Genomic DNA, 26,214 nt, shown 5'->3' with positions numbered 1-26,214 from the left:
CGGCCCGGGCAGAACCCTCTGCCGTGTGGAGGCATCGAAGGCGCTGCGCCGGGCCGCTGCTGGGGACGATGCGGGGGGAGCGGCCGCGGAACGGCGGGCGGCTGCCCGGCACGTGCGGGATCGCTGCGCGTGTGCGGATGAGGCGGAAGTGACGTCAGGGCGCGGGGTGAAGGGTCGGCGGAGGGGGAGGGGTTTCCTTTTCCGCCGCGGCGCCATTGGGGAGGCTGTGCTGGTGAGTTGGGGCGGCTGCGGGATCTGCTTCCATCCGCGGGAACGGCGGGGCTGGGAACGGCCGGAGCCCGCTGTTGACTGCCGTGTGCCGTGTCTGCAGAGATGGGCAAGTTTATGAAGCCGGGGAAGGTGGTGCTGGTGCTCGCCGGCCGCTACTCGGGGCGTAAGGCTGTCATCGTGAAGGTGAGTGCGGGGCTGGGGGGTTCCTGCAGGGCTGCCCTCGCTGTTGGCCCTGGGCGGCCCCGCCGCTGCCCTGGCCGCTCCTGGAGAAAGGCCGGGAGCCCTCAACGCAGCCGGCGGCGGTGTGTTTAGAGATGTCTGCGCGGGCCGTGTTTGTACTCGGTTGCCCGGCTGGACGCAGCGCAGCTCGGGGCGGTTGTGACGGGTTGGCTCAGCGCGGGTGTGGGATGCGTTTCAGAACATCGACGATGGCACATCCGACCGGCCCTACAGCCATGCCTTGGTGGCAGGCATCGATCGCTACCCGCGGAAGGTGACAGCGGCGATGGGCAAGAAGAAGATAGCAAAGAGGTCTAAGATCAAGTCTTTTGTGAAAGTTTACAACTACAACCACCTGATGCCCACCCGGTGAGTGTAGTTATTTCAGCAGGACTAAAGTCTGACGGTAGGAAGGCCAAAGGAAACACGTTGTGTGCGTTCAGTGTTTGTAATTCTTGAACGTTCTCTTTGGTAAGTGCTGTAAATCGTAGAGGTTCTCCATTGTGTGGCTGAGTGTATGCAGGGTTCACTGTGTGAAAATAGTGACTTAGAGTTTGTAAAGCTGATGTGAAATATCAACATACTGCTTAGATGATGCGGCTGGATTTTAATTTCAGACATGTTCAATTTCAGTTAATTGTGGAATGTCAGTGGCTAAACTTCTGAAACTATTATGATAATTTGGTGCTCCTGGCAGCTGTTGCCACCCAGGAATGTTTTTCTTTTCCAGTTGTAAGTGCTGCTTTTACAGGCTGCCAGGTACAAAATGCAGTACGGAGTTGCTTGTCTGTTGTCACAAGTGAACCTTTTCCCTTAATTTGCTGAATTAAATTACTTTAATCTGGTGATTTCTGGAATTAAATGATTTAAGTACTATAGGTCTTTAGCCTGGTACCAATACGTACATATGACGTTATGCCAGATACAGTGACTGTCTCACACCTTTCTGCTCTCTTGCCCAGGTATTCTGTTGATATTCCCCTGGACAAAACTGTTGTCAATAAGGATGTGTTCAGGGACCCTGCTCTGAAACGCAAAGCAAGACGTGAAGCTAAGGTGAAGTTTGAGGAGAGGTGAGTTGGAAGCTCATAATCTTGATGGTATCTCACTTTCTGGAGGATTCAGTGCGATAATGGTGTTGCCCTAGTTGATTGCCTTAAATTGCTTTAAGTACGTTTTTGGAATGATTATTTCTCTCTTGCTGTGCTTTTTCCCACAACCAAGTAGTGTGGTAGGTTGAGTTTGTCCATGTTCCTGTTTACAAATTCCAGTAGATTCACGTTAACAGTTACTTTGCTGCTGTCTCACAGAAACAAGCGAGGTGTTCAGGTGACATGATGATAACTTGGCATCTTACCATCTTATGTCCACTGGATTTGTGTCACTGACCTTAGCATGACAGGGCAGTGCTCACCTTGCCCAGAAGCTTTCCTTGTTGACAACACTTTATTTCAATGCTTACTTCAGAAGTACCTTCCATGGAAGGAGCTGTGCAGCGGCAGCAAAGAAGCAGGGATGTCCTGCTGACAGCTCTAACAACTGGGTGTTTTAAAGCATGTATATAATGCATATCCTCTGCACTTAAATGTTGGCAGTTCTTTATGTGCAGCTAATGGGTGCATTCTACATCATCTGAAGCAGCTCTGTGTGTAAACTGCTGCAGTGTGGGTCTCCCTCATAATATGACTTCATGAGGAAAATCTGCAAGCTGATAATCACTTCCATGGGGACTTCGAACTTTTAGAAAGTTTAGTTGGCAGACGGGGGGAAGAAACCAGCTGCATTACCTGTAGGTAAACAGTGCTGCTTTTTGCCTTATAGGTGGATAGGGAGGGATTGGGTGAATGTTTTATGCTGTTTCCTGTTCATACAAAGTACACTCTAAAATTGGTGTTCCTCTTCTTTCAGATACAAGACTGGCAAGAATAAGTGGTTCTTCCAGAAGCTGCGATTCTAAATTTAAAATAGGACTGTTTCAATAAATGTTTATTAAAAACCATCTTGCTATGTTATGTAAAATTGTGTTGGTAGCCCTTTCACTGGAGTATAGATTTGCTTTGGATGTTCATAAAAGAGTTGGAAAAGGGAAAAAGTAAACCAATAAGCTTTTGAAAAATCTGGAATGATGTGCGAGCCTGAGGTGTGGGTGAACGGAGCGGTGTCTGCGTCGCTGCTGGGCGCGTCATTGCCTCACGGTGCACTTTCAACTGACTGCTGCTGAAATGATTTGTTTTATTTCAGCCCGTATGTTGGAGATGTCTTGGGGTAAATCCCCACCGGTGAATGCAGATGGGAGAGGTAATTCCAGATAAGCTGGCTGAGAATTGTAGTGACTGAGCCCCTGCCAGGATGCTTTTGATTTTTTGTGATTTTGATTTTTTATGATTTTATGATTTTTTATGTTTTTGATTATCGTTTTACATTACTTACTGGCTAAGCAGCACTTGTAACCGTATCTTCTCTGGGAACTGGGCTAAAAGCTCGGTTATTCAGCTCTGCTCCACCTGGGGGAGGCCTAGGTTGGGCCTGCGCGGAGACGGAGCTCCGTCCTCCAAGCGGGGACGGAGGCGGGGCCGGGCCGCTCTGCGGAAGGAAAAGCGAAAGCGTCAGGCCTTGAGGAGCTGCGGCTGGGTGGTGCTCGGGCTGCTGCGGGGTCCGGCCGCACCGTCGCTCTTCGCTGTCGGAGCTGCCGCCATGGACTCGGAGGAGGTGACGGCTCCGCGCGGGGCTCCGGGGTGGGAGGGGAGAGGAGAGGAAGGGCCGAAGCTCGGAGGCTTCGGCTCTGACCCCGCGCTCTGTAGGACTACTTGGTGCGGCAAGCCAGCCCCCAACACCGGGAGGACTGCAGCCTGAAGATGAGCCCCGAGCGAACCCGGCAGGAGATCGAGCAGTGCAAGGTGTGTCCTGCTCCGGCCGCGTCCCCGAGAGATGAGTCGAGTCAGCTCCCGGTTCTCTGAGGCCTTTATCGTAGCCGGCACAGAAGCCCCACAGCTTCCTGGGCTGCAGCTGCCGCTCTTCTGAGTCTGCAGCCATCGTGCTTGCAGCTTTTTGGTAGCAGTTTTTCACGTGCTAACCTGTCTCCTTGCAAGCTCTCTGCACTGGGATGCCAGCAGATTTCTTGAGTTTTGTATTTTTCTCTCATACGTGTGGCACCAAACTGCTGAGTGCAAGCCAGAAACAGTAAAGAGGGGATACTCGCAGTCATGAAGTACCAGGACTGGGTTCCTGGGCTGTGCATAGGGAGCAGCCTGCTGCCCGCCCTCACAAGTGTGTACTGGGGTTGGACACGCTGTGGGGGCGCTGCATTGTTAACAGAGGCACTAACTGTTCCTCTCACAGGATCTTTGTAGTGCTCTGGATCAAGACAACGCGATGCTGCAAAAGGACAAGGAAGCTGTAGAGCAAAGGTTACAACGCGTAAAGAAAGAGAGAGAACTTCTTCAGAAAAATCTCAAGCAAAAGCCTCCAAATTATGACAAGGTATCCCTCCAAGTGCGTGCTTGAAGGAGTTGTCTTAGGCAAGGCAGCAGTGGAAAGTCTGGCTGTGCTGCTCAGCTCAATGCTTTGAGAAAACTTTGATGGGATGCAACAGTGGTTACGTGGAACTGTACAAGGGGCCTCTGTTGGGAAGTGAGCTTGTGCTGTGGAGGAAGGCTGCAGTGGAAAGCCAGGGTGCAGGATGGCGAGCAGAAAAATGGTGAAGGGTGGAGTTGCTTAGATCAGAGAGCAGCTGTAATCCCAAACTTTGTCTTGATTCCCCTACTGCTTGCTATTTCTTTTCTTCCAGGTGGATATCTCTATAGCACAGGATGAGAAGAGCAGATTGACACAGGAGAAGCAGATGTTGGAAAACAAATTGGAAGAAATGAGGAAGAGGATCCTCAGGGAGGACCCGATGATGGTAACAGAGCATGTGTAGGCACTGATGGCCACAGGTAAAGGGTGTGAGCCAGGGTGGAGAGGCTGCTGGTGAATGCAGCTGGGCACTGTGTGTTATTAGGCCTGGCTCTTCTCAGCCTTGGGCTCCTTTGCCAGGGCCAGAAACAGTGGCTTTGAGACTCTGGGCACTGCTGGACCATAGGAGAAACTCTGCTAAGTCTAGCCAGCTGTTTGGTTTGAGCCATGAGCTTATTTCACATCTGGGTTGGCAAGGACAGGTCTTGTGCAGGGTGCAGTCTCTTCCAGCTGCTGTGTTCTCTAACCTAGATGCTGCATGCCTTACCAGAGAGGAAGGTAGTGTTTAAGGGACTTGCAACAGATAAGGAGGACATGAACAAGCTGGTGCTCACCCCTCTGATCCGCTATCCTCTGACAGGGGGCTCAGCTCTCATCACCTTTGAGAAGGCAGAGGGTAAGAGTAAAAAGAGCACTGCTATGGGAAAGTGTCCGAGTCATTTGGGCTTGCCAAGCATCACTGGCAGCAGTGCTACAGCCACAGCACTCACAAGCACTGCTTGTCCTGGCCAAGCCATCATTGTGCAAGGCTGTTCCGCTTTCCCAAAGCTTTTGCTCTCCCATGCCCTCTCCTACTGGTTGCCTGGGCTGAGGGCTTTTCCTTTTGCAGTGGCCCAGCGGGTGATAGAGATGAAAGAGCATGTGGTGGAGCTGAGCCATGGGGAGGACCCAGAAGACCTTGACCGGTGCCAAGTGCGAGTGCAGGCAGGTCCAGTGGACATACTGCTGCCATCTGCTCTGGAGGTATGTTCCAAGGCCTCAGGGCTGTGTTCTTCTCCACTGCTGCCTGGACTGTGTCACTGGTAGCAGCTCAGCCCAGCACACCAGTACTTCTTTACAAGGAGAGTGGTTAGGCCCTGGAACAGGCTGCCCAGGGAGGTTGTGGATGCCCCGTCCTTGGATGTGTTTAAGGCCAGGTTGGACGGGGTCCTGGGCAACCTGATCTGAATGTGTATGTTTGGTGGCCCTGCTAGGCAGGGGGGTTGGAACTACATGGTACTATAGGTCCCTTCCAACCCGGGTGATTCTGTGATTCTGCAGATCTGATCTCCTCAGGCTTTGCCCTGCTGCAGCACTAACAAGCCTCTGCCATCCCCAGATTGGGCTCACTCGAGGCAGCAGGAGTATCCTAGTGTCCGGACTGCCCAGCCTGGGCATCCCTGAGGACATTCTACTGGACAAGCTGGAGCTCTTCTTCAGCAAGACAAAGAATGGAGGCAGTGAGGTGGAGAGCAGGGAGTTCCTGGATGACTGTGGCCAGGTGGTGCTGACCTTCACGCAGGATGGAGGTGTGTGGGACACACTGAGCACAGGGCTGTTGGAGGAGGAAAGCAGCCCAGCCAGCTCTGGGAAGCACTGGTTGTCTCCCAAGAGCAGGTGGAGTTGTGAGGAATGGGAGACTGTGCTGGAGCTGAGCAGTGTTGGTGATCATGCCAGAAACATAACCATGAGTTCAGCAGGGGTCTGTGGAGCTCACGGCTTTCTTCTTCATCTCCAGTGGCAGAGCAGCTAATCACTAGAGGGCAGGTCCAGGTGCCTATTGGGAAAACAAAATACAAACTCAAAATATCACCCTATATGAGAGGAAATGTCACCAACTTGCAGGTAAGGGTACGCACTCTGGTGCAGAGCAGCACCCACCAGCCCCAAGAGAGCCAGCATGGGCTGGGGGCTCCTGAAAGCCTGAGGGGTGCGTTGCTGGTCCCCTCTGCTGCTGGGGGACCATGAGTCCATGCTGGCCATGCAGTATGGGGTCTGCAGCTCTCTCCTTCTCTGTGCCCAGCTGCAGCCCTCCCGCTGCACCAGGACCGTTCTGCTCTCTGGGATCCCAGATGTGCTGGCTGAGGAGCCCATGAGGGATGCGCTGGAGATCCATTTCCAGAAGGACAGCCGTGGTGGTGGAGAGGTGGACGTCCTCGGCTATGTCCCAGCTGGGCGCCGGGCAGTGGCTGTGTTCAGGGAGGATATGGGCTAGCCCTGACCAGCACTGTAAGCCTGGCTCATCGGGAATTCAGTGTGTGAATTAAAGAGGCCTGCACGGAGCTCTGTGTCTGTCGTGCTGGGGACTGCCTGGGACAGGGCCGAGACGACGAATGGAGGGAGAGCCGCTGGGAAAGCCGCGTCCCAGCCCGGGCAAGGGGACAGAAGAATCACAAGGCCGGCCCGGGCCGTTCCGCCGCACCGAGCGGGCCCAGGGGGCGGTGCCGGCCGGACGGGGAGGGCCGCCTGCTTTCGCTTTCGTTTCCCGGCGTAGCGGCGGGGCCTCGGGGCCGCAGGTAGCGAGGCGACGCCGCGGCACTGCGCGGCGCTGAGGCCCTGGGCGGGCAGAACCGGGTCGTAGAAACAGCGGCGAAACGGGCCCGGTGTGAGGCGGCCCGGCCCGCTGAGACCGGGGAGGTCCGAGCAGGCGCGGGCCGCGGGTAGGCCGCTGTAGGGCCCTGTCACCTCCGCCCGTTTGCCGCCCCGTCCCCGCTGGCATGGCCGGCTGCACGGTGCAGGTGTGGGGCATCCCCAGCGACCTGCCCCCCGACAGGGTGGCCGACAAGCTAACTATCCACTTCCTGCGTTCCCGCAACGGTGGCGGGGAGGTCAGCGATGTGCAGGTGCTGCCCGGATCCCCGGCCTACGCCCTCATCACCTTTGAGGCACCGGCAGGTAATGACTGGGCCCTGGGGTGCTGCCCGAGTGTAACCCCGTTATCCTCAGCCCCGGTAACATGGGGATGTCGCTTCTCGGCCTGCCGGGGCCATGCTGGTGCCTGTTGTTTTTCCCCACACAGTGGCCCAGCGTATCCTGAAGGCGAAGAACCACGTGCTGTGCATCGGTGGGAAGAAATATCCCCTGGAGGTGAAGGCGCATGTAGTGAAGCTGAGCCCTGATGAGGTAGAGCAGGGCAGAACTGCCCACCCAGGTGACTCACATCACCGTGACAGCCTCAGCTAGCTCCCAGACAGACTTTGTTCTTGGCTGACGCATTCAGGAAGGAGAGCTTGTTCCTCCTGTTAATTTTTTTTAGATTTCATTTTTATTCATATTCAAATGAGGATACATATATTTTTTCACACTTATAATTCAGCAACAGCGAAGCAGACTTTGCAGTCAGTCATTTGGTATTTATACCTGTCAAAGCAAGGAAGAATAACCAGACTCAAGGGAGGGGTGCTTGTCCCCTTTCCATCTGGTGGTACGGAGGCGATTCTTCTAATGCCTTGGCTCTGCCATTAGCTGGACGCTATGTCATTAGCTGGACATGCAGTGTATTTTTGCTTTTTTTCTTCCAGGAGACCTTAAGAGATAGACGTGCTATTGTCTAGGAGGCACAGGAGATTTCATGTATCTTCTTCCATTTGTCTTCACATCTGAGCACTGAAAATGAGGGCATGGCAGTTGACCGGGTACTAGAGACCTTGCCAGAAATCTTTGTTGCCAGGAGCACTGAGAGAACAAGAGGGTAACTGCATTTCAGCTGCAGAAAGGAGAGTAGCTCTGGGCTATTTGCAGAACTCCCTGCTTGTAGAAGTGGGTCTGCATCTGTGCGGTTTGCCCTTTGCAATCCTTGTTTGCACAAAGCCTCTGACTATGGATATAAGGTCAAAAGGTCACTTAGGCTGACTGGATCTTTCAGTCATGCCTGTGTTGTTCTCCCATTGAGCATCCTGAAAGCAGGTTACTTTTCTGTCACAGTATCACAGGGGGCTGTGGTAAGAGTCATGTGTATTCACTTCCACCCTGTGCCTTGGAGGGGCCTTATTTTCGGTCTGTACTTTCTCACTCCTTTGGTCTCTACCTGCAGATCTTTGTACGTGTTTTCATGGTGGTTGACTATGGTAAGCTTCCTGCTGGTGAAACGCTCTTGAAGAACTTGCAGAAGGGCTACAGCAGTGTGCAGTTTGACTTTGACTACAGGAGCACACTTTGCAGAGTCAAGGGAACATTTACTGAGCTGCAGGCCTTCAGCAGAGACCTGCTGGCCAGCCTGAACCTCAAAAGCCAGCCCACTGGAGAGAGCCTGCCTTCAGGATCCAGACATTCGGCCAAAAACACGGGAATGTATGATTACCAGCAAGAGCCTGACTCTGCTGTATCAGCATCAAAGACAGTAAAGCTGCCACACTGGGACCAGGTGTGTGATAAGGCAGCTGATGGCCCATCACCTCGAAGCCACGTGGATCGGGAAGCTGTGGAACAGCTGGAGGACTTTTCCCTGGTCATGGACTCAGACATTTACTTGTACATACAAAGGTTTTGTGCTTCTGAGTACCAAGGTATACTTCGCCAGCATCATGTAGATGTGGTGGACGTTAGCAGCAATGACGTAACCATACTGTACCTCCAACCATCTCCAGGTACATCTGGGGACATGGACACTTTGCAACAGTCCCGCCTGGCGCTACAGCACCTCTACCAGCAGCTGGAAGTGAGCTTGCGCAAAGAGAAGCTCTCCAAGGGAGGACTGAACAACCAGGAACTCAGGGCTCTGACACAGGAACTGCAGGAGCTATATCCGCAGTTGCTCTGCCATGAAGATGGGAAACAGCTTGACCTTATTGGAGATCTTGTTGATGTCTCCCAGGCCAAGCAGTATGTTCAACATTTCAGCACCAGAAGTGGTGCCTCACAGATGGCTGGCATGTTCAGTAGCTCCCCACCCTCACAGCCAGCAACTTCCTACACTACAGAGACTACACTGGAAAAGCCCAAAGTTCCTGTGGACACCTTGCCTCTAAAGCTGAGCACAGGCAAGCCAGAGCTGAAAGCTGAACACAAGTTGGCTGCCAACTTCAGTGCTCCAAAAATTAGCAGGTCTCAATGCCTTTTGGAAAATCGGGACTCCCCTCTGATGGGGCAGGCACAGCTTTCTGGAAAGCATTTCTCAGAGACACGTGCTCTGGATCCCAGTGACCCAACAACACTGGCACAGCCATGCCAGCCTCATATCTCTACAGTGGATGTCATTTCAAAGTCAGCAGCAGAGTCTCAGCAGGACCCCAAAGAATGGGGCCATGTGAAAGGAGGGGCTAGGCTTACAAGAGAGAAGAGTCTGTCTTCTTTTGGAAACAGAGAAAATGGCACTTCGAAGCATGCTGAGGACTTGACAGACTCAGATCCCAGCAAACACCATTCCCTTGCTGGCACATCTAGTATCTTTCAGTCTCTAAGTCTCTTTGACACAACAAGAACCTCTTTGGACTCCAAACCCTCTGAATCCAGGTCTATGCTGCGACGCTCCAGCAGCTTTTCCTTGCCAAAGTCAAAGGAAGGCAACAAGCCCCAAGGCACTGGCAGGGCAGCCAGTGGAGACAATAGGGTGAGTGAAGAAATGAGCCTGAACTCTCTGCAGTGGTCTTATCTGAAGTATGCCTGTTGCTCTGCTATTGATGAACTGTGCAGGGGCAGAGTTGTGGAAATCTCAGAGCGTTCCACTGGGGACTGCACTGTGCTCACATTGCAGGCAGCAGACAGGAGCAAGCTTCTCCAAGCTAAATGGAAGGTAGAAGATCTTGTGCAGAAGTGTCCTGACCTTGTGTGTCAGAGTATGAGCTACTCAGAGCTTGCTGTAGATGGGCCAGATGATGATGCTCTCTGCGAACTGTGCAGCCACTTGCAAGGGGGTTCCCTCCAGGTTGGGCTCAGCAAAGACAAGTACAAGCTCTATCTTGCCTGTCCTGAAGACATGCTGCCAGGAGTGACTGAGGCCTTCCATCTGTTCTCTTCCAGGAGGCTCCATGCCCTGACGTCTTCATCCTTGTCTCCAGAACCAGGGAGAGCTTTAAGTGCAGGGCACCCAAGTGCTGTCCAGCCAAGCCAGGACACCGTGCTGGATGCAGCCCTTCCCAACAGCCTGGAGTCCCTGCAGATGGACCTGCAGCCCCTGGACATTAGCAATAAAACAGTGCACCCAGAGGTTCTAAATGCTTTCCAGCAGCTGGAGGCTGATGAAAACAGATCCCCCAGTCTTTGGAGGTTCCCACAAGCACTGGGATGTGAGGCCAGTGACCACATAGATCCTGGGGCTGTGCAGGGAAGAAGCAGCCTTCTCAGCCCTAGCATAATGGAAAATTTCAGTCCTGCAGCTCCTAGGGAGTCCAAGGAACAGCTGAAGACCAAAGTGATGCTGGGGGAACCTGACATTGCACGGCTAAAGCAGGTTTTGCCAGACAGGTTCCAGTTTGTGAAAGACAAGAGCAGAGTAGGCCACAATGATGCCATGGGACAGCTGCAGTCACCAGTCCTCACAGCTGATGATGCTCCTCACTCCGTGCCCACCTGGCTGTACAAGAGTATGGCTCCTGATTCATCCCAGGCTGCAGCTGAACAGTCACCTGCAGCTGAGCCCAGGTCCCAGGAAAGTAACAGTTCAGGCAGAGACAGCATTCAGGAGGAGCCCAACCTCCCAGCACTGCAAACAAAAGACACCAGCCTTGAACAGGAAAGCTGCAGGACTCCTCTGAGCCAGTGTGATGCTTGCCAGGACTTATGCGTCACATGCCAGACCCCCTCTGGTCATGCCTTGTGCAGGTCATGTTTTGCAAACCAGCCAGCTTGCTGCAGTTCCTCCTTGGTTGCCCCCAGCTGCAAGATCTCAGGGACTTTCAAGATATCCTCTTTGTCACAGAGCTTGCCTGGCTACTTCCGAGACCTGACGCTCCAAATTACCTACACCATCCCCAATGGCATTCAAGGGGTAGGTATCCCACCAAAAGGAACTGCCTATCCTGCTGGAAGCTGGGCAGTGGATTCTGTGGGTGTTACTGGGGCTATGGTAGGACAGGTGAAAGAGGGCAGATACAGCTCCACGCCCCAATACACAAAGCAGCAGAGGTTTTGCCCCATGCAATAGCACTCCACACCAGGCTTAGGAGCTACTTGCTGCTTTTGAAGAGTGTGTGAGCTCCACTGTTAGTTCAAAGCACCTAGCAGCTCATGGGCACCACAGTGGTCTGTTTTCAAGCTGGACAGCATCTCGGAAGCCAGAGCTGGGATTATGCACTCAGGTGATTGTTTAATATGCTTTCTTCTTTTCTAAGGTCGGTCATCCTCACCCAGGAGAGCCTTACAAAGGGGGATATTTCTTAGCGTTCCTGCCTGACAACAGGGAAGGGCAGAAGACAGCAATTCTGCTGAAGAAAGCATTTGAGGAAGGGCTGACATTTCAAGTCAAGTCCTACAATGGAGAAGAAAGAGTGACATGGGGCCCTATCCCACACAAAACCTCCTGGCATGGAGGCAAAGCCAGGTATGATTCAGTTAGTACCACACCTTCAGGTTTTTCATAGCAATTGTAGAGAGAGAAACACTGATCTTAGCACAACAGACCTTGGGTGCTACTGCAGACTGCCACAGCAACATAGTTGGTGCCCTTTGCTTCCTTTCACATGGCAGCCACAACCAGCCATGACGCATTTCAAGTGGGATAAAGCCTTACTCACCCCCATCTTCAAGCTCTCTCCGTGGCCACGTATTCTGATCCCTCTTCACTTAGAACTTTCCTGGCTTTTCCCATGGCAGCTCTGCAGTCAACTCTGCGTGACGTTAGGCAGCAGCAGCTGACAGCTCCCTGCAGCTCCCAGGGAGCAGGTCTTCCACCCTCACCCTCTGCTGAAGGGTTAGGACGAAAATAAGCTGCTGCCCCTCAATGGCTTTTAGCACTGTCAACAGGATTTACATTGCTTCACTCTCTGCCCTACAGGAATGGCTATCCAGATGCCCAGTATCTCCATGAGGTTTGTACTGTCCTGAAGAAATTGGGCATTGACTGAGACTCTGCGCCTGAGCATTCATATCCAGTGCCTTCACTTCACCTGCCTTCCCTGCTGACAAAACTAAAACCCAGCACAGCTCAGGAAAAAAGCAGGTGCCTGCCCAAGGAGTGAATTGTGTCCTTAGACAGCCAGAAGTCTACACATTAGCAACAGCAGCCCCTCTATCTCCCAGCTTGGAGCTGAGTGTCCCCAAGCCTCTAGCTATTACTAGTTGCTCATCTTCTCACCAGCCAGTTAAGTAACAGCTTGTTTCACCATCAGATTCAGGCTGAGCCCTGGCATGATTTTCAACAGAGTGCCATTTAACCAAGCCAAGCAACCAGGAGCTTGCTTGTAGTTCAACCCCAGACTTCTGGAAGTCTGTTCCCTTTGGCCACTACAGGCAGGCTCCAGCTCAGCCATCTCCAGAGCCTGTGCCAGAGCTGAGCTATCATTAATTTCAGATGCTTAAGTAGACATTTCAGTCCTCGAGCTGACAGCCATGAACTACAGCCCCTCCCCAACACCTGCTCTGGGGACAGCAGGAAAGTTTATGCTTGGTTGGAGACAGCAGCAATGAGTTTCAGCTCTGAACAGCTGCCTCCTGAGAATATCAGGCACAGATAGGGTGCAGGTGCAGAAATACAAATAAACAAGATTTATCTCCACATTCTTTGTAGTGGTTGCTCACATTCTGTCTGCCACTCTGGCACCCCATTTCATTCTCAGCTGTCTACAGGGACACCCCAACACAAACTAGAGTGCAGAGACCAGCTAAGTGCTTTGCAAACAAAAATAATCACTATAACTGCCCTCCAAAATAGACTACTGTAAGAATGATGCAATGCTTGAGACAGAGATTAACAATTATACTTGAGAACAGAGGCAGCTTTTCAGCTTTGGAGAGTTGTTGGGATTTGTAAACTGAGTACATCCAACCTCTGACTGCCTTTTGAAGCAATACAGGGGCCCCAGAGACTGGCAGAATATTGACCAGCACACCACTGAGGGTTTTGTTATGCTTTAATTAACATTTTAAACACATAAGGCATATGGAAACATTAGATGGAGGAGCATTACACATTATAATCATGTAAACAGCATTGGCACACTTGCTTTCTGTCTCACTTGGTTATACAAAGCAGAATACATTTTTTAAACAAAGATTTTCCAAGTGCCTGTAGGGTGAGCATCATTCATATCACACATTTGCACATCAACATAACTCAGACAGTGCATATGCTGTAAGAGGCTCAGTCTAATGCATTTCACATCATGCTCATGTACTACTTGCCAGTCACTTTGCCATCAACAGGATTTCATACAGAAGAGACTTCATTAGGCAACAATAGTGCTTTCACACTTTGCCTGATAGCAGCTGCAAGTGGCCAGCATTCTGTGCTGATTAAAGCCTGCGGCTCACACTGCCTTTTTCATGTCACTGATCACTCAATTTTAGTTTAATACAGGTGGGAAAAAAAATACACAGCTAAACTCCTCACCAGCCCAAAGCACTTAGGGGGTCATGTTCCTTTGAACAAAGTGAGGCTGCTTTCCTTCCTACGCCTGCATTTGGCATGCAACACAAATGAACAAGAGAGAAACTGAAGAGTCAGAGGTGACGGAAGTTGCTCGATGATAGCAAAGGGTTGCATTTTGCCCAAGTCTAAAAGTATCAGTCTGGGAATGCAACTATAGCAATGACATTGGAGTAGCACTAGGACAGGCATTCCTGCCAGGGGGATTCTTTGAATTACTCATGCTTTTCACCTGGCCAGTTCTCCTCATAGCATAACCTTTGGATCAGACAATGTAAATCAACACTGAATTGCACTTCTGATGGCAGTAATGGCACACACAATTTAAGAGCAGGCATCTCCCATTTCCTTGATAGTATGACTTTGCCCTAAAAAGTTAAGCAACACTGAATGGAATGATTCTTTTGTTTGTTTTGCTTTGGTCCTTAAGTGTACAAACGTGCTGGTTAACTTTAATTCATTAAGACACTTGAAATTGTTTTACACAGGTTATTGATCCACAAAATGTTTATCCATTAAAAAAGTAAAAATAAGGGCTACTAAAACAAATCTAGAACAGAGCATTAACCCTTGCCTGTCTGTAGAAAACACGATTGATATTGAAGGACATAAAAACAGTGCTCAGCTCTAACAGAAGGCTATAGCAGTTGATTAGTACTCACACCCTGATAAGGCCTTCACGCACATGCAGGTAGCAAACACATGAGCAGCCCCCCTAAGAGCACAGAGAGCCTGATTATTTCCAAGGAGCCAAGGTAGAACAGCTGATAAAGCCTCACTTGAGGACCAGCTCTGAGCTAAACTTTCACCTTGGGAAGAAGAGCTGCAATAGTGGCAGCTATAAGGCAGCTCTTTCGGCTGCAGAAGCGCAGATGTCCAGGAGAGCCACACACAGCCCATGACACCTGCAAAGAGAAACTCATATTCACGCTAAGTTAAACTACAGCGGTGTTCACAAACTAGAGCAAGAACGATAACCTTTTTTTGGCAGTACTTTGAAAGGCCAGAATGGAGGAGGGTGACATCCTAGTCCTTACAGACATGCAAAAGAAAGCACCAAGATGCTACGCTATGGTGTATATCATAAGGCAGCAAGGCAGAGGGGCCCTGCAGCACACTGCAGAACTCCCACTCCTCTTCTACATTCCATGAGGAGGGCCTGGGCAGTGAAAACCTTGCTGTGCTGCCTAATCCAAGTAATCCAAAGCCATCCGAGTAAGGCACTGAGCATGCTCTTAGCTGACAGTAAAGCAAGGAAAGGATGTTATGGTAAAACAGTTGCATAGATTTCCCTTTTACAACTGCAGAACTGAAGATGAGGGGCATGGTATGTCATTTTTAGCATGCTTCTCTTTCATCAAGGTGAAGTCAGGTTCCACAAAGGAGACTTTCCATTGCAGCAACTTAGACGGTCATTCTGTTGTCAGATTTGGTAAAGTTGCATTAGACACTTGGATTTAATCCAAATTAGCATGATGGGGGCAAGTTGAAAGGAGAAACAGCAAGATTTTGGATTCAGATACGTCAGAAGTTGTGCTTCTGAATTTCATGTGGCCATACTGGTGGTGGTGGTGTTCCATGTGCAACAGATGGAACAATGGGTGTCTGTGCCTGGACTCCAGCCCTTCTTTAGGGCCACAGGTAATGGGGCTGTGTTAAAGCTAGGCAGAATAAGTCCTCTGGAGTATCTGCCCATGTATTTTAATAGGCACCAGAGCTAAGCACCTGAAATTCAAGCTGAACTGATGCTTGCAGCACTGATCTGGGAACAGAGAGGAAGAACTCATACACTTAATCTGCCTAGGACTGCTCCCCCCCCTCCCCTCCCCGACAGTGTTTGTTCTCCAGCAGATGAAGGGCTTCACCATTGGGTCCATTTGCCCATGCATCCCCTTCCCTCTTTGGAGTCAGGACAGTCAAGACTCCAAGCAGTCAATATTTGTTTCTGCAGCCTGACCTCACCCACAACATGCAGTGCTCCTTGATGCCCTCAGTTTACCTTTTAAAAACCCAAATGGAGCCTAAAGCACTGCAGCATCTATAATCCACGACAAAGCCTCAAACTGCTAAAGCAAGCACACATCACACTGTGGTCACTCAGGCCTGGAAGCCAGGTGGAGCAAGAGGAAGTCCTCACAGAACTAGGTTTGGGTGTCTGCACAGTTCTGTTTCCAAACACAGTGAAGACAGAAAAGAGGCAGAGAAACTAACTTCTAGCCCAGGAAGAGCATCCTAAGCGTTTCTTAAAGCCCCAGTGCTGGAAGGGAGCTGGCAGAGACCCAACGCTTGCAGCTCCAGGAGAAGAGGTGTGAAGCCCTACTGACCATGAGGTGAGCCTGAGAGCTCACTAGAAAGGAACAGAAAGCCTGACTGGAACTGTTCCAGATACCCATGCCAAAAGGCTCAGCAGAGCTGGACATTTTGCCACCTAAGCTGATAATTCAATGACAGGTAACACCAGGTGATTTGTTACACATGGAACCCAGAGCCCCACAAAGCAGGCTGGCAGGATTGTTCTTGCAGGCTGCTTTGCACAGGTGCTCTCCTCAGCACAAGGACACAGCACAAAGCAAGCAAAAACACAGGCTTATTTGGTCCCATCTTGCTGAAGTCTGATTCAACACTGCAGCTCTTGGAAATACGAAGACAAGGGTGAAGTTTAGTCTTAACAATATCAACTTGAAGACCAACATTAATAAAGCATAGATCCAACATCAAACTTTCCAGTCATCTGAGACAAAGTTCAATCCTTATGTTCTCTAACAATCAGACACAGTTTAGATCTCCTTTTACAGTTTGAAATCAATAACTGAACAACATCAAGTTACTCAACTGAAACTTTTCTTCTGTACTCACAGAGCAGCACAGCCTGCCAAGTTCCTTATACACCGCACAGAGAAGTGACTACACACTAAATGCAATACCCTATGGACTCCAGAATGCCAGGATGGTTATTTATAAGGCAAAGACAACATGATCTGCTATTATCTCACTGGTGTTAGGGGCCTGTGAAAGCTGAGGGAAGAAAGCACGGTTAGTATGAACAGAGAATCAGCCAGGGCAGCAACTAAACTGAGGCAGCCATGCTGTTCCTCTGGCTATTAAGAAGCATTCTCAGCCTGGCCTCTTCTCCTGCTGAACATGCTTCTCAAAGGTGACAGTGCAAGCATTCCAGCATGGGCTGGGTGTCTGTGGAGATGCCTAGCAGTACAGCATTTTACATCCTCATGGTGACAATCTATGCAGCTGTTAAGCATCAACTGCTTCAAAGCTGCAGCTATGCTGCCAGAAAAAAAAAACAAACATTAGTTGAGAACTCCGGTATGGAAACAAGGGATTAGAAAAATGTACAAAATAACCAGGCTTCAAAAAAGAGAGCGAGGGCAGAAGGCGTATCTGCAAAGGGTCAGTCACAGCAAGAGCATGCAAACTTCATCTGAGCTTTAACCACAATGTTCTTATACTGGTAATAATGCAAGCTACCGATCTGTCCATTTCCAGGCCCCAAAGAGAGCAGCAAGTTAAACCATGAATTCACAATCTGCACACATCTCTCTCCTCCTTAGTTCTCTGCCTTTTTGGATTCTTCCTTGGGTGCCTCAGGAACCAGGATGACCTTTCCAACATTCTTCTTCTCTTGCATGTGTTTCATGGCATCTGCCACCTGGAAACAGTGGGAATCTCGTGAAACGACCTACAGCCACCCCACAGTGCAGCCAGGACCATCCCAGACCTCCTTGTCCACCCAAAGACAGGGACATGCAGAAGGCAGCTCTCCCTGTAGCAACTCTGCACAGATGCATTTTGGACAGAGCTAGCATTTGCAGAACCCTTATGCATTTATATCTGAACAGTTCTTAAGTACTAATACCAACTGACTCTCAAGCTCTTTCCTCTTCTGCAATAACTCCTACCCCAGCAAGTAATAATATAATAAACTGACTCTGCTTGGACAACATGGAGCATGGCAGAGCTGCTGGGAGAGCTGCAGCTTCTCTTCCAACATCCTGCTTCAATGTCTCAGCCCCCTTCTGTCCTGGAGGCCACTGTCCTGGTTTCAGCTGGGACTGCTGTTTTTTTCCTCATAGTGCATGGCATAATACTGTGTTTTGGCTTTGGGAGAAAAACAGTGTTGATAACACAGCAATGGTTTAGTTGTTGCAGAGTAGTGCTGTACAGAGCCAAGGACATTTTAGCTTCTTGTACTATCCTGGCAGCAAGGGGCTGTGGGAAGCATGAGGAGCCAGGAGGGTACAGAACCAGGACAACTTACCCCAACTGGCCAAAGGGATATTCCAAACCATATGCCACCATGCAAAAACAACCAAAACCAACAACAACAACAAAACAAAACATAAAACTGAGAGGACTTGGTCAAGGGGAGAAGACCCACTCAGGGACTGGTGGGCATCTGTTGGCAGGTGGGAAGCAGCTGTTTTGTGCATCACTTGTTTCGTAAGTACATTACTACATGATCATCACTATTGCTATTCTCCTCTTCTGTATTATATTGTTTCTATCTCAACCCACAAGTTCTACTTTGTTCGTTTTTTTTTTTTTTTTTTTTTGCCACTTCCAGCCTGATGCACAGCCCAGTCCCTCCACAGGTACACACTGTGCAGCTGAGCACTTGCCCCATCCCACAGGGATGTAGTTTGGCATTGTGCAGCGCTGTGCACTGGAGCACGAGAGCCCATCCACTTCAGTGTCTTAAAAGAAAAAAGTGCACTAACTCTTTGAGAACAGATGGCTCTTAGAATTGTCCACACACTGTGAACAAGGTGCTCACTCTGAAACAGAGCTCCCTGTGCAGAAATCTCTTAGGGCTTTCTGTCTGCCTTCATGCTAGCTCAGACTCACCTGATCGAAAGACCATACAGAGTCTATTTTGGGCTTGATCTTTCCTTGATTGTACAGGTTAATCAGCTTGAGTAGAACATCTGTGATAAGTTTGTATTCTTCATCCATATTTCCAAGATCATACCCACACACAGCCTTATTATGGTGCAGAAGCTGTATGGCATTGATGCTGAACTGGTTCCACCAAGTTTTAGCCATGGCCACAAGGTTCTTCTTCTGCCCAGTGATCAGGTTTGATACCCCTAAGAAGAAGACAAAGCCTTGGATGAGCTGGGGTCAGCACAGAGAGGCAGTGAGCACCCCATGCAACAGGATCTGGAGCATCAGCATGAATATATTGCAAAAACATAGAACTCCTCCTTCTTAGGAAGACAGTAGTGGTTGCAGCTGAGCTGAAGCCCTAGCAGAGGCAAGAAGTTGCAGTCACAGCCAGCAGGGCTGCTGGGACAGCAGCACTCCCCCTCTCCTACAGACAACCTTTGCCAGGGAAGCCACACGCTGCTTGCAAGGGCTGGGACAAAGGCAGTACTCTGCTGCAAGTGTCTGGAATCCCACTGGAGGCTGTGTGAGGGCTTTGTCTCCAGGGACAAAATCGCAGTGTTTTAGAGCTGGAGAATGGAAAGAGAAGTATTCAGCAACCTCAACGCTCATCACCCACACATCCTCTAGAAAAAAAAGCAAGGCTCTAATTAGTGCTACGCATTAAGGCAGACTGGACAAAGTAGCCATGCCAGGGTTCCGCCATGGGGACATTAGAGTTTCCCATGCAGGCTCTGGGGCCTGAGGAGAAATGTCACCTTCGGAAGGAAGAACACTGGAACCAGTGACCACAGCTCTGGGGGCAAGGTACACATCTCACTCCCCTCAGTACCTTATCCAGGCAAAGCATCCGAAAATCTTCACAAAAGTTGCAGAACTATAACACAAGCAGCAGCTAACAACCACAGTGCTTCCTCCTGGCCACATACCCAGGCGCAGAACAATATACACTTGCATCAATCCACACCTAAGCTGGGGGTGGGATTTGGTGCCCACACTCACCATAAGTGATGACTTTACCCATTGGCTTCAGCAGGTGAAATGCTTTGGATGTGTCAGATCCGCCCAGCGGGTCCATGACAATGTCAACACCTAGAGGGAATGGAGAGCAGCTACAAGTCCTTGCACGTGAAAGAAGAACAGGGTCACTATACAAGTCTTCAACAACACCATACCTTTGGGAGAGATTTTCCGGACCTCCTCTGCATAATCCATAGTTCTGTAGTCAATGGGGTGAGCGACTCCACTCTCCCTGAGTGAATCATGCTTGGAGGCAGATGCAGTGCCAAAAATGGTGACATTTTCTACAGTCTTGCACAGTTGGATGGCAGCAGTTCCCACACCACCTGGAAACCAGAAGGAAGAATGAGTTAAAAGCAAACATGGGAGTTTGGGACACAGGTTTTGTCTGGGGTAGGCTGAGTACATGCTAGGGGAGATTGACTGGGGCTACTGGGAAATGGGTTTGCAGGTGACATTTTGCTGGTTCAGCACCTCTCCATGCTGCCTTACCCATGCCCCGGCAAAGAAGCTGCACATTGAAATAAGAAACCTCAGCAAGAAATAACTTACCTGCAGCCATATGGATGAGGACACTCTGGTTGGGTCTCAGGTTGCCAAAGTCAAACAGGATCATGTAGGCAGTGATGTAGTTGACAGGAAGAGCGGCTGCTTCCTCAAAGCTCATTCCCTCTGGCATCAGGAACGTCTGCACAGCGGGCACATTCACAACTTCTTGCCAGAGCCCAGTTCTGGCCAGGATCATCACCTTATCACCAACCTAAAACCCAATGGACAACAAGGAGGTGTGAAATGAGCTTAAGATGTGCAGAATTCTTTGCTTTTGGCACAACAGGACTATGCAACCCATCAGCACAGTGGGGGCTATGCCCAGTGCATGGGGCATCAAGAAGCAGCTGCTCCATGTGCAATAGCAAGAAAATCACCAAACAGACCTATCAGAGAGCAGATGACAGATGAGAGGTAGCAGGAAGAAATGCTCCTCATTTTACAGGCTGGACATTTACAATTGAATAAACCAAGTCGTTTTCCTGGAAGGGAGGGAATAATCCCTAACAAAGAAGGTTTTAGGAGACACTGTTTCACTAGTTGTCTACCTTGACAGCCATGGGAGCCAAAGCTATGGGACACTCACAGCTGTTCTGTGCTGGGGCTTGCTAGAAATGCAGCAGCCAGAGGCTCCCAGGTCCCCCAGCACCCCGAGCACCCAGCCTGCTGCTACCCACAGCTCAGCACCCTCGTGAAAGCTGGAGCCGTTTCTCTGACCATTCCCATAGCCCAGATGGAATTACAAGCAAGCAGAAACAACATGGTCATGCTTCGGCCCTTTGTCCTACCAAGTGGTAAGAACATTTTATAGATGCAAAGAATCTCCTCCAGCTTTTTCCCCACGAGACAGACCAGCAGGGACGCTATCGCCGCCCCGAACAGGATTTTGACAGGGGGAGGGTTGGGTTCGAAAGCAGTCAGAATGGAGCCAAGCACAGCCCCACCTCGAGCTCGCGGCCCGGAACGGGACGGGGCCATGAAACGGGAGTTCCCACCCCATTCCCGTGGGCCCGGAGCGCCCATCGCCGGAACTGGGGAGGGGCGGCGACAGCGCAGCAGGCACCGGATGCGAACCGAACCGGGGCACCGCTCACCTGGCGGTCGCGAACCTCCTCGCCCACGGCGCTCACGGTACCGGCGCACTCCATCCCTGGGCAGAAAGGCAGAGACGGCAAGCGGTCGTACAGCCCCTGCCGCATCATCACGTCGGCGAAGTTGAGGCCGCACGCACGGACGCGCACCGAGAGCTCCCCGGGCCCGGGGTTGCCTCCCCGCCGCGTCTGCACCTTCACCTTCTCGTAGCCACCGAAACCCGTCAGCACCAGCGCCCGATGCTCCGGGGCCTCCCCGCTGCTCGCCGTCTTAACTGGGGATTGCTCGGGGGGGATTGCTGCGGCAACCGGGGCCGGTTCGGAGGACATGGCTAAGCGAAATGAAACGACGACGACTGCGAGGAAGGGGCAGCGGCGGCGGCGGGCGGGGAAAAGGCAGAGAACGGGGCGAGGCCGGGGGGGTGGGCCGGGAGCGGGGGCGGAGCTGCGGCTGGGATGGTGAGGTGGTCCCCGCAGTCCCGTCGCCGGTTCCGCTGCCAGCCGCTCTCTCGCAGCCCACTATTGCAGCCCCGATTCACTCCCCCCGCCCCTTGCTGCTGCTGCCGCCGCTGCTGCTGCCGCAACCCCGGCCGCTCTCGGTGTGGCGCGCGGGGTCGACAGCAAAGTCCCAGCCACGCCCATACAGCCGCTGCTTTGCGGAGATTAAATCCTAATTGCGTCCTCGAGCTGCGGCAGCCGCAGCTCAGCTCCCTGCCTGCCTCTTCTGCCTCGACCTTATTTTTCCCTTCCTTTCTGCTAAACGTTTCCTTTCGAGTAAACTAAGTGCGACTTTCTGGAGCCACGTATGGAATGGCTGCTTTGGTGGGTAGTGGCCTCGATGAGTACTGCTACAGTTTAACATAAATAACCGAGGTCACTTCCAGGATGGTTCTGTGAACAGCTCTCTACTCATAGCCCTGAAATGGCTTCGAGCGTTGGGCAGGAGGCACGGGCTGCTTCCCAGACAAGAGGGAGGAGTCCTCCTCCAGTCCCTAACTGCAGACAAATAAATGCAACTGCATGCGCGGATGGATCCATCTATCTGACCCCTCCTCCTGCTCATGGAGCATCTGTCAGCAGGCAGCAACCAATTCTGTGAAATGCTGTTCAGATCCTTGCCCAGCTCCCCAGCTTGCTGCTGCAGTGCAGGTTTGCGCTGTGCACAGTCAGAGCCTCTCCACAATAGTCAGGGAAGAACATCCTCATGCTCCCAACACTGCAGCTCAAGGGTAAAGGTTCAGACCTGCAAGTCAAGCAGCTGCTGACAAAGAGAAACATCTACCCCAAAAAGAGGAAAACAAAATCCATCTCAAGGATGACAGAAACATGCACATTAGAAGTTTCTGTGTTGCTCCAGCACCATCTGGAATTTGCTAACCAAGCAAAGTCAAGCACAAGGCCTGCTTTGAGCAGGGCACTCCCGACCTTGCTGACAGCATTGGATGTAAGGTTTTGGCCTGATGGCAGATGAACAAACCCCAGCAGTTCCAGGCGCTTTGTTTGTAACAGCCATCCAGCTCCTCAGGCAGCTGCTGACAAAAGCCAGCAGCAGTTCTGTGTGGATATAGCCGAGGGGGCAGCAGGATGGGGCTCCTCAGGAAGCAGAGCACAAAGGCAGGAAAACGATCAGGTCTGGAGCAGGCTGCAAATCATCTGGTTCTGCTGTATGGCATATTTACAGGTGTTTGGATGGCTGCAGTGACAGCAAGGAAGAAGCTTGTGGCCTGTTTGCACACCAGGACCTCAGAGCAGCTTGGACATTTACATTCTTGTTTGCTATTTCTTGGATCTGAGGAATACAGATGTGACTTTGTAATGGCTGAGCATCTCTTGTGCTCAAAGTGAGGAAGAAGGGTTCAAAGCACAATCCTGCTTCTTACTGTTCTTGCTGTGTTCTTCTCAGAAGCTTTCATACCATTTCCTCCCAGTAATTTATTTTTGCTGTTGTCAGGACACCCATAGTGGATGAAAAATACTGTCCAGGAGAAAGCTCTTACGGACCTACAGAGGTGCATGAGATAAGGGGAAGCCTCCAAGAAACTCAGTGCTGGATGAAGTCAGTGGGGTTTGGGAGATAGGATCCTCTTCTGCTAAGTTGTGTGCAGTTGTAAAGCAGATAAAGACATTTTTGCATAGGGGCACATCTGCTTGGTGTGGGCTTTGCTGCCTTTGTCTCTTCAGTGCTTCTGAGTCAATCTTTCTTTTATCAGATTGGTTCAATCATGTTTTCTCTGCGAACCTTAGCTATTTTTGTGTTCAGCTGCAGTAGCCTAAACACTGTGTGTAATGTAAGCTGCAAATGCAGTCGGGGGGCTCTGGGCATTCACTGTTCTGTTTGCAGGAGCTGTCTGTAAAGCTCTGCACTTGCAGAGTTGTGGTCCAAGCATGGCGTGGCACTGGCTGCCATGGGATAGGATACTTGTATGGTTTGCTGAAAGGATGCATTAGCTGGAATTAGCAATTTTTCCTGGTGGAATTGGTGTTCCCTCCTCCTTTTTTTTTTTTTCTTTTCTTTTTTTTTTTTTTTTTCCAGCAAGCTCTTCAAATGCAGGTGCTTCTGTATGGCACTGATTTGCAGTTTACAGCTGGAGACAGGCACTGGGCATGTAGGAAGCTGTTCCCCTTCACATTCCTGCCAAATGATGAGTGTTTCAGTAGTCCTGCACATCAGCCTGAACCTTCCAACAGCCTCCCTCTGCCTCCCCTCGCCCCTGGCTGCAGGTGAGAAGGGCAGGAATGCCTCTTTGTTCTACCTCCCTTTTTTTTTCACACAGGGCTCTAAAAATCCATCTCCTTTGCTCTCACAGATGCAGGATCCACACAGGAGATAATGCAAGCAGTAGGAACCCTGCAGTGATGGCACCGGGATAAGGGGCCAAAATCATTCCTCTCAGAGCGAGCATGCTGGAGACCCCATAGAAATAATCTCCAAGCCCAGCCATAGGCGAAGAGCTTAGAACAGAGGTTTTCTCTTTCTGCCAGGATCCTGACCAGTGCATATCATCTCTCCATGTTTCTCCACACCCCCTGGTCTGGAAGGGAGCTGGAGGCTGCAAGCAGACCCAATAGGATTCTGGAACCCAAGGTGACATCTTCTGAACAGTATGTTTTGCCATCCTGGAACTGCTGACACTATGCATTTATCTGAGTGTGTAGGGACAACCAGAGGCTCCTCCTGCCTCTGTTCTGCCTTCCTTTCACTGGTGCCTGCTGTGCATTGGGATGCACAAAACAGCAGCCACAGATGAGATCTCTTAGCCTCATTGTTCTTGTTGGCAGTGCTGTGCCTGCTGGACTGCATTCACACCTTCATCCCAGGGACATGGAGATGTGACAGCGGCACAGCAGGTGGAATAGATCTGTTCCACTATTTCTGTCCACCTGCCCAGACAAACCTGCCACTCACAGCCACCACTGCCATCCTGCTGTTTTGATCACAGAGTCAATGGAGGCAATTGTCAAGCACTAAACAAGGCTGGGTGAATATCACTTCAATCTGCAGAGTGACAGCAGGCTGAGAGAATGCTCACATCACAGCGGTATCGCTTCCTGCACTGAGCTGTGTCTGCTCCACACACTGCAGAGGCTAGAGAAGCACCAACTCCATGCAAGGTGCCTTCCCATGAGTGCACAGAGAAACACCCCGCTGTGTCCTCTGCTGTGGGCCCTGCAGACAGCCAGCAGCATGGGGATCCTTCCATACATCAACCTTGCAGCTGTATCAATACCAACATTTACAGCGTTAAAATTACAGGCATAGTGCATCCACATGCTGTGTTCCCACCAGTGTACCATTATTTGGCCAGTGTGCTGGGAACCAGGCTGCTCACTTCCAGAAGAGTGTGAAAGGAGCCCCGGTCACCCCCTCAATACAGGGAAATTTGCAGCAATCATCGAGGCATTACGTCTCCTCCAACTATAGCACACATGCTCCAACTGCAGTCTTTCCAACAGAAGCCTTGTTGGTTGAATGCCTTCTTGCTTTAATCCCTGAGGTTGCTGAAGGATGCTGCTTTCATCTGATAGCATTTATGAACTGCTATAATGAGTTCTGGCTTGCTGAGATAAATTAAATCACTCACCCAGAGGTGCAAACTTCATTAATGCCAACAGTGACTCAGATTAGCATTATTCTAGTTAGGAATATAAACAGACTGGATACATGAAAGAGCTTTGGTTGGCATTTTTTCACCCTTTCTCTTAACCTTTCTAATTGCTGTTGATTTGTGTCTTTTGCTCTGTGTGTTCAAACTCTGTGCTTCTCCACCTCTTCAACTTCCAGGAGAAACTGTCGTATGACACACCACCATTCTGGACTGACTGGTTTAGCTGCTGACTGTCAACTGCGAGAGATATTCGGCAGTTTTGCCTGGCAAGTTTTGTGTCAAGTCAAAAAAACATGACATGTTTGTCAAGGCAAAAAAACCAAACCAAACCAAACCAAAACAAGAAAACTACTCAAAAATAGAGCTGATGAAAAATTAAAGTACCTTCTTTCTGCTCCCGTTTAGAGTCTCGTCTAGAAGGAAAATTCCACAGTGGAAATAAGATGTTGCAGGCTGAGACAAATGGCACAGGAAAGATGTGTATGAAGTAACAACACATACCATCAAAATACAGAAAGTGTCATGGTGTGAAACAAGGAGAGCATGGATAGGCAAGACAGAACGCAGCCACTGGAAGAGCATTTTCAGGAACAAATGTGCTGGAGCCATCTGCTGCCTCCCCAGCAGTGGTGACAGTCACAGCGCATCTCTCCCTGTAGCCCACTCTGAAAAGTGCCTATTATATATTTTGCAAGTGTTGCTTGCCAAAAGGTGCAGTTGCACCAAATGGGACAGCAGTGACACTGCCCCATGTGGCTCAGAGCAAAAGGTGCCCTCAGCTGCACGCCCTCCGCAGAGGAAGGCAAATGCAGTTGTGCTGAGTTGCAAAGTCTCAAGTATTCAATGCAGAGGAAGATTTTCTTCA

General features: G+C 50.6%; 4 protein-coding genes across 8 annotated transcripts; 3 read left to right on the top strand and 1 right to left on the bottom strand.

Annotated features, from left to right (window-relative positions):
* Window positions 1–129: 129 nt before the first annotated feature.
* RPL27 (ribosomal protein L27) lies at window positions 130–2,449 on the top strand. Of its 2 annotated transcripts, XM_052700216.1 has the most exons (5): window positions 130–232; window positions 332–414; window positions 650–819; window positions 1,413–1,523; window positions 2,359–2,449. In XM_052700216.1, the coding sequence occupies exons 2-5, from the start codon at window positions 334–336 to the stop codon at window positions 2,405–2,407; spliced, it is 411 nt and encodes a 136-aa protein (XP_052556176.1). In that variant the 5' UTR covers window positions 130–232; window positions 332–333; the 3' UTR covers window positions 2,408–2,449. The 2 variants fall into 2 exon arrangements, with proteins under 2 accessions (XP_052556176.1, XP_052556175.1); XM_052700215.1 differs by having other exon boundaries at window positions 202–414.
* A 570-nt stretch (window positions 2,450–3,019) lies between these two features.
* On the top strand, window positions 3,020–6,446 carry IFI35 (interferon induced protein 35). Of its 2 annotated transcripts, XM_052700301.1 has the most exons (9): window positions 3,020–3,159; window positions 3,252–3,347; window positions 3,790–3,930; window positions 4,238–4,351; window positions 4,657–4,801; window positions 5,015–5,148; window positions 5,504–5,693; window positions 5,903–6,009; window positions 6,188–6,446. In XM_052700301.1, the coding sequence occupies exons 1-9, from the start codon at window positions 3,145–3,147 to the stop codon at window positions 6,377–6,379; spliced, it is 1,134 nt and encodes a 377-aa protein (XP_052556261.1). In that variant the 5' UTR covers window positions 3,020–3,144; the 3' UTR covers window positions 6,380–6,446. The 2 variants fall into 2 exon arrangements, with proteins under 2 accessions (XP_052556261.1, XP_052556262.1); XM_052700302.1 differs by lacking the exons at window positions 3,020–3,159; window positions 3,252–3,347 and adding an exon at window positions 3,369–3,717.
* A 204-nt stretch (window positions 6,447–6,650) lies between these two features.
* On the top strand, window positions 6,651–12,816 carry LOC128089159 (uncharacterized). 2 transcript variants are annotated; one of them, XM_052700290.1, is made up of 5 exons: window positions 6,651–7,059; window positions 7,184–7,287; window positions 8,198–11,089; window positions 11,433–11,641; window positions 12,095–12,816. In XM_052700290.1, exons 1-5 carry the CDS (start codon window positions 6,882–6,884, stop codon window positions 12,162–12,164), a joined length of 3,453 nt encoding a protein of 1,150 aa, XP_052556250.1. In that variant the 5' UTR covers window positions 6,651–6,881; the 3' UTR covers window positions 12,165–12,816. The 2 variants fall into 2 exon arrangements, with proteins under 2 accessions (XP_052556250.1, XP_052556251.1); XM_052700291.1 differs by lacking the exon at window positions 6,651–7,059 and having other exon boundaries at window positions 7,171–7,315.
* A 335-nt stretch (window positions 12,817–13,151) lies between these two features.
* On the bottom strand, window positions 13,152–21,644 carry VAT1 (vesicle amine transport 1). 2 transcript variants are annotated; one of them, XR_008210453.1, is made up of 7 exons: window positions 21,247–21,644; window positions 20,156–20,363; window positions 19,759–19,929; window positions 19,586–19,675; window positions 18,545–18,786; window positions 14,626–17,348; window positions 13,152–14,476 (listed from the first exon to the last, which is right to left on the bottom strand). XR_008210453.1 is itself a non-coding variant. In XM_052700300.1 (6 exons), the coding sequence occupies exons 1-6, from the start codon at window positions 21,571–21,573 to the stop codon at window positions 17,247–17,249; spliced, it is 1,140 nt and encodes a 379-aa protein (XP_052556260.1). In that variant the 5' UTR covers window positions 21,574–21,644; the 3' UTR covers window positions 13,152–17,246. The 2 variants fall into 2 exon arrangements, 1 of the variants encoding a protein (XP_052556260.1); XM_052700300.1 differs by having other exon boundaries at window positions 13,152–17,348.
* Window positions 21,645–26,214: the final 4,570 nt, after the last annotated feature.

Source organism: Tympanuchus pallidicinctus, unplaced genomic scaffold (genome assembly GCF_026119805.1).
Source record: "Tympanuchus pallidicinctus isolate F22 unplaced genomic scaffold, pur_lepc_1.0 scaffold39, whole genome shotgun sequence".
NCBI classification, from domain to species: domain Eukaryota; kingdom Metazoa; phylum Chordata; class Aves; order Galliformes; family Phasianidae; genus Tympanuchus; species Tympanuchus pallidicinctus.
This window is presented reverse-complemented; position numbering and strand designations above follow the sequence as displayed.

Coding starts and splice junctions, on each gene's coding strand:
- LOC128089159 (XM_052700290.1), top strand. CDS start 6,882: ATGGCCGGCTGCACGGTGCAGGTGTGGGGCATCCCCAGCGACCTGCCC. Junction 11,090..11,432: donor TCCCCAATGGCATTCAAGGG/GTAGGTATCCCA, acceptor TTCTTTTCTAAG/GTCGGTCATCCTCACCCAGG. Junction 11,642..12,094: donor TGGCATGGAGGCAAAGCCAG/GTATGATTCAGT, acceptor TCTGCCCTACAG/GAATGGCTATCCAGATGCCC.
- VAT1 (XM_052700300.1), bottom strand. CDS start 21,573: ATGTCCTCCGAACCGGCCCCGGTTGCCGCAGCAATCCCCCCCGAGCAA. Junction 18,787..19,585: donor GGGTAAAGTCATCACTTATG/GTGAGTGTGGGC, acceptor TCTTCTTCTTAG/GGGTATCAAACCTGATCACT. Junction 17,349..18,544: donor CTGTATGGTCTTTCGATCAG/GTGAGTCTGAGC, acceptor CACTGTTTCCAG/GTGGCAGATGCCATGAAACA.
- RPL27 (XM_052700216.1), top strand. CDS start 334: ATGGGCAAGTTTATGAAGCCGGGGAAGGTGGTGCTGGTGCTCGCCGGC. Junction 415..649: donor GTAAGGCTGTCATCGTGAAG/GTGAGTGCGGGG, acceptor GATGCGTTTCAG/AACATCGACGATGGCACATC. Junction 820..1,412: donor AACCACCTGATGCCCACCCG/GTGAGTGTAGTT, acceptor TCTCTTGCCCAG/GTATTCTGTTGATATTCCCC.
- IFI35 (XM_052700301.1), top strand. Junction 4,352..4,656: donor TCAGGGAGGACCCGATGATG/GTAACAGAGCAT, acceptor TCTCTAACCTAG/ATGCTGCATGCCTTACCAGA. Junction 4,802..5,014: donor CACCTTTGAGAAGGCAGAGG/GTAAGAGTAAAA, acceptor TTCCTTTTGCAG/TGGCCCAGCGGGTGATAGAG.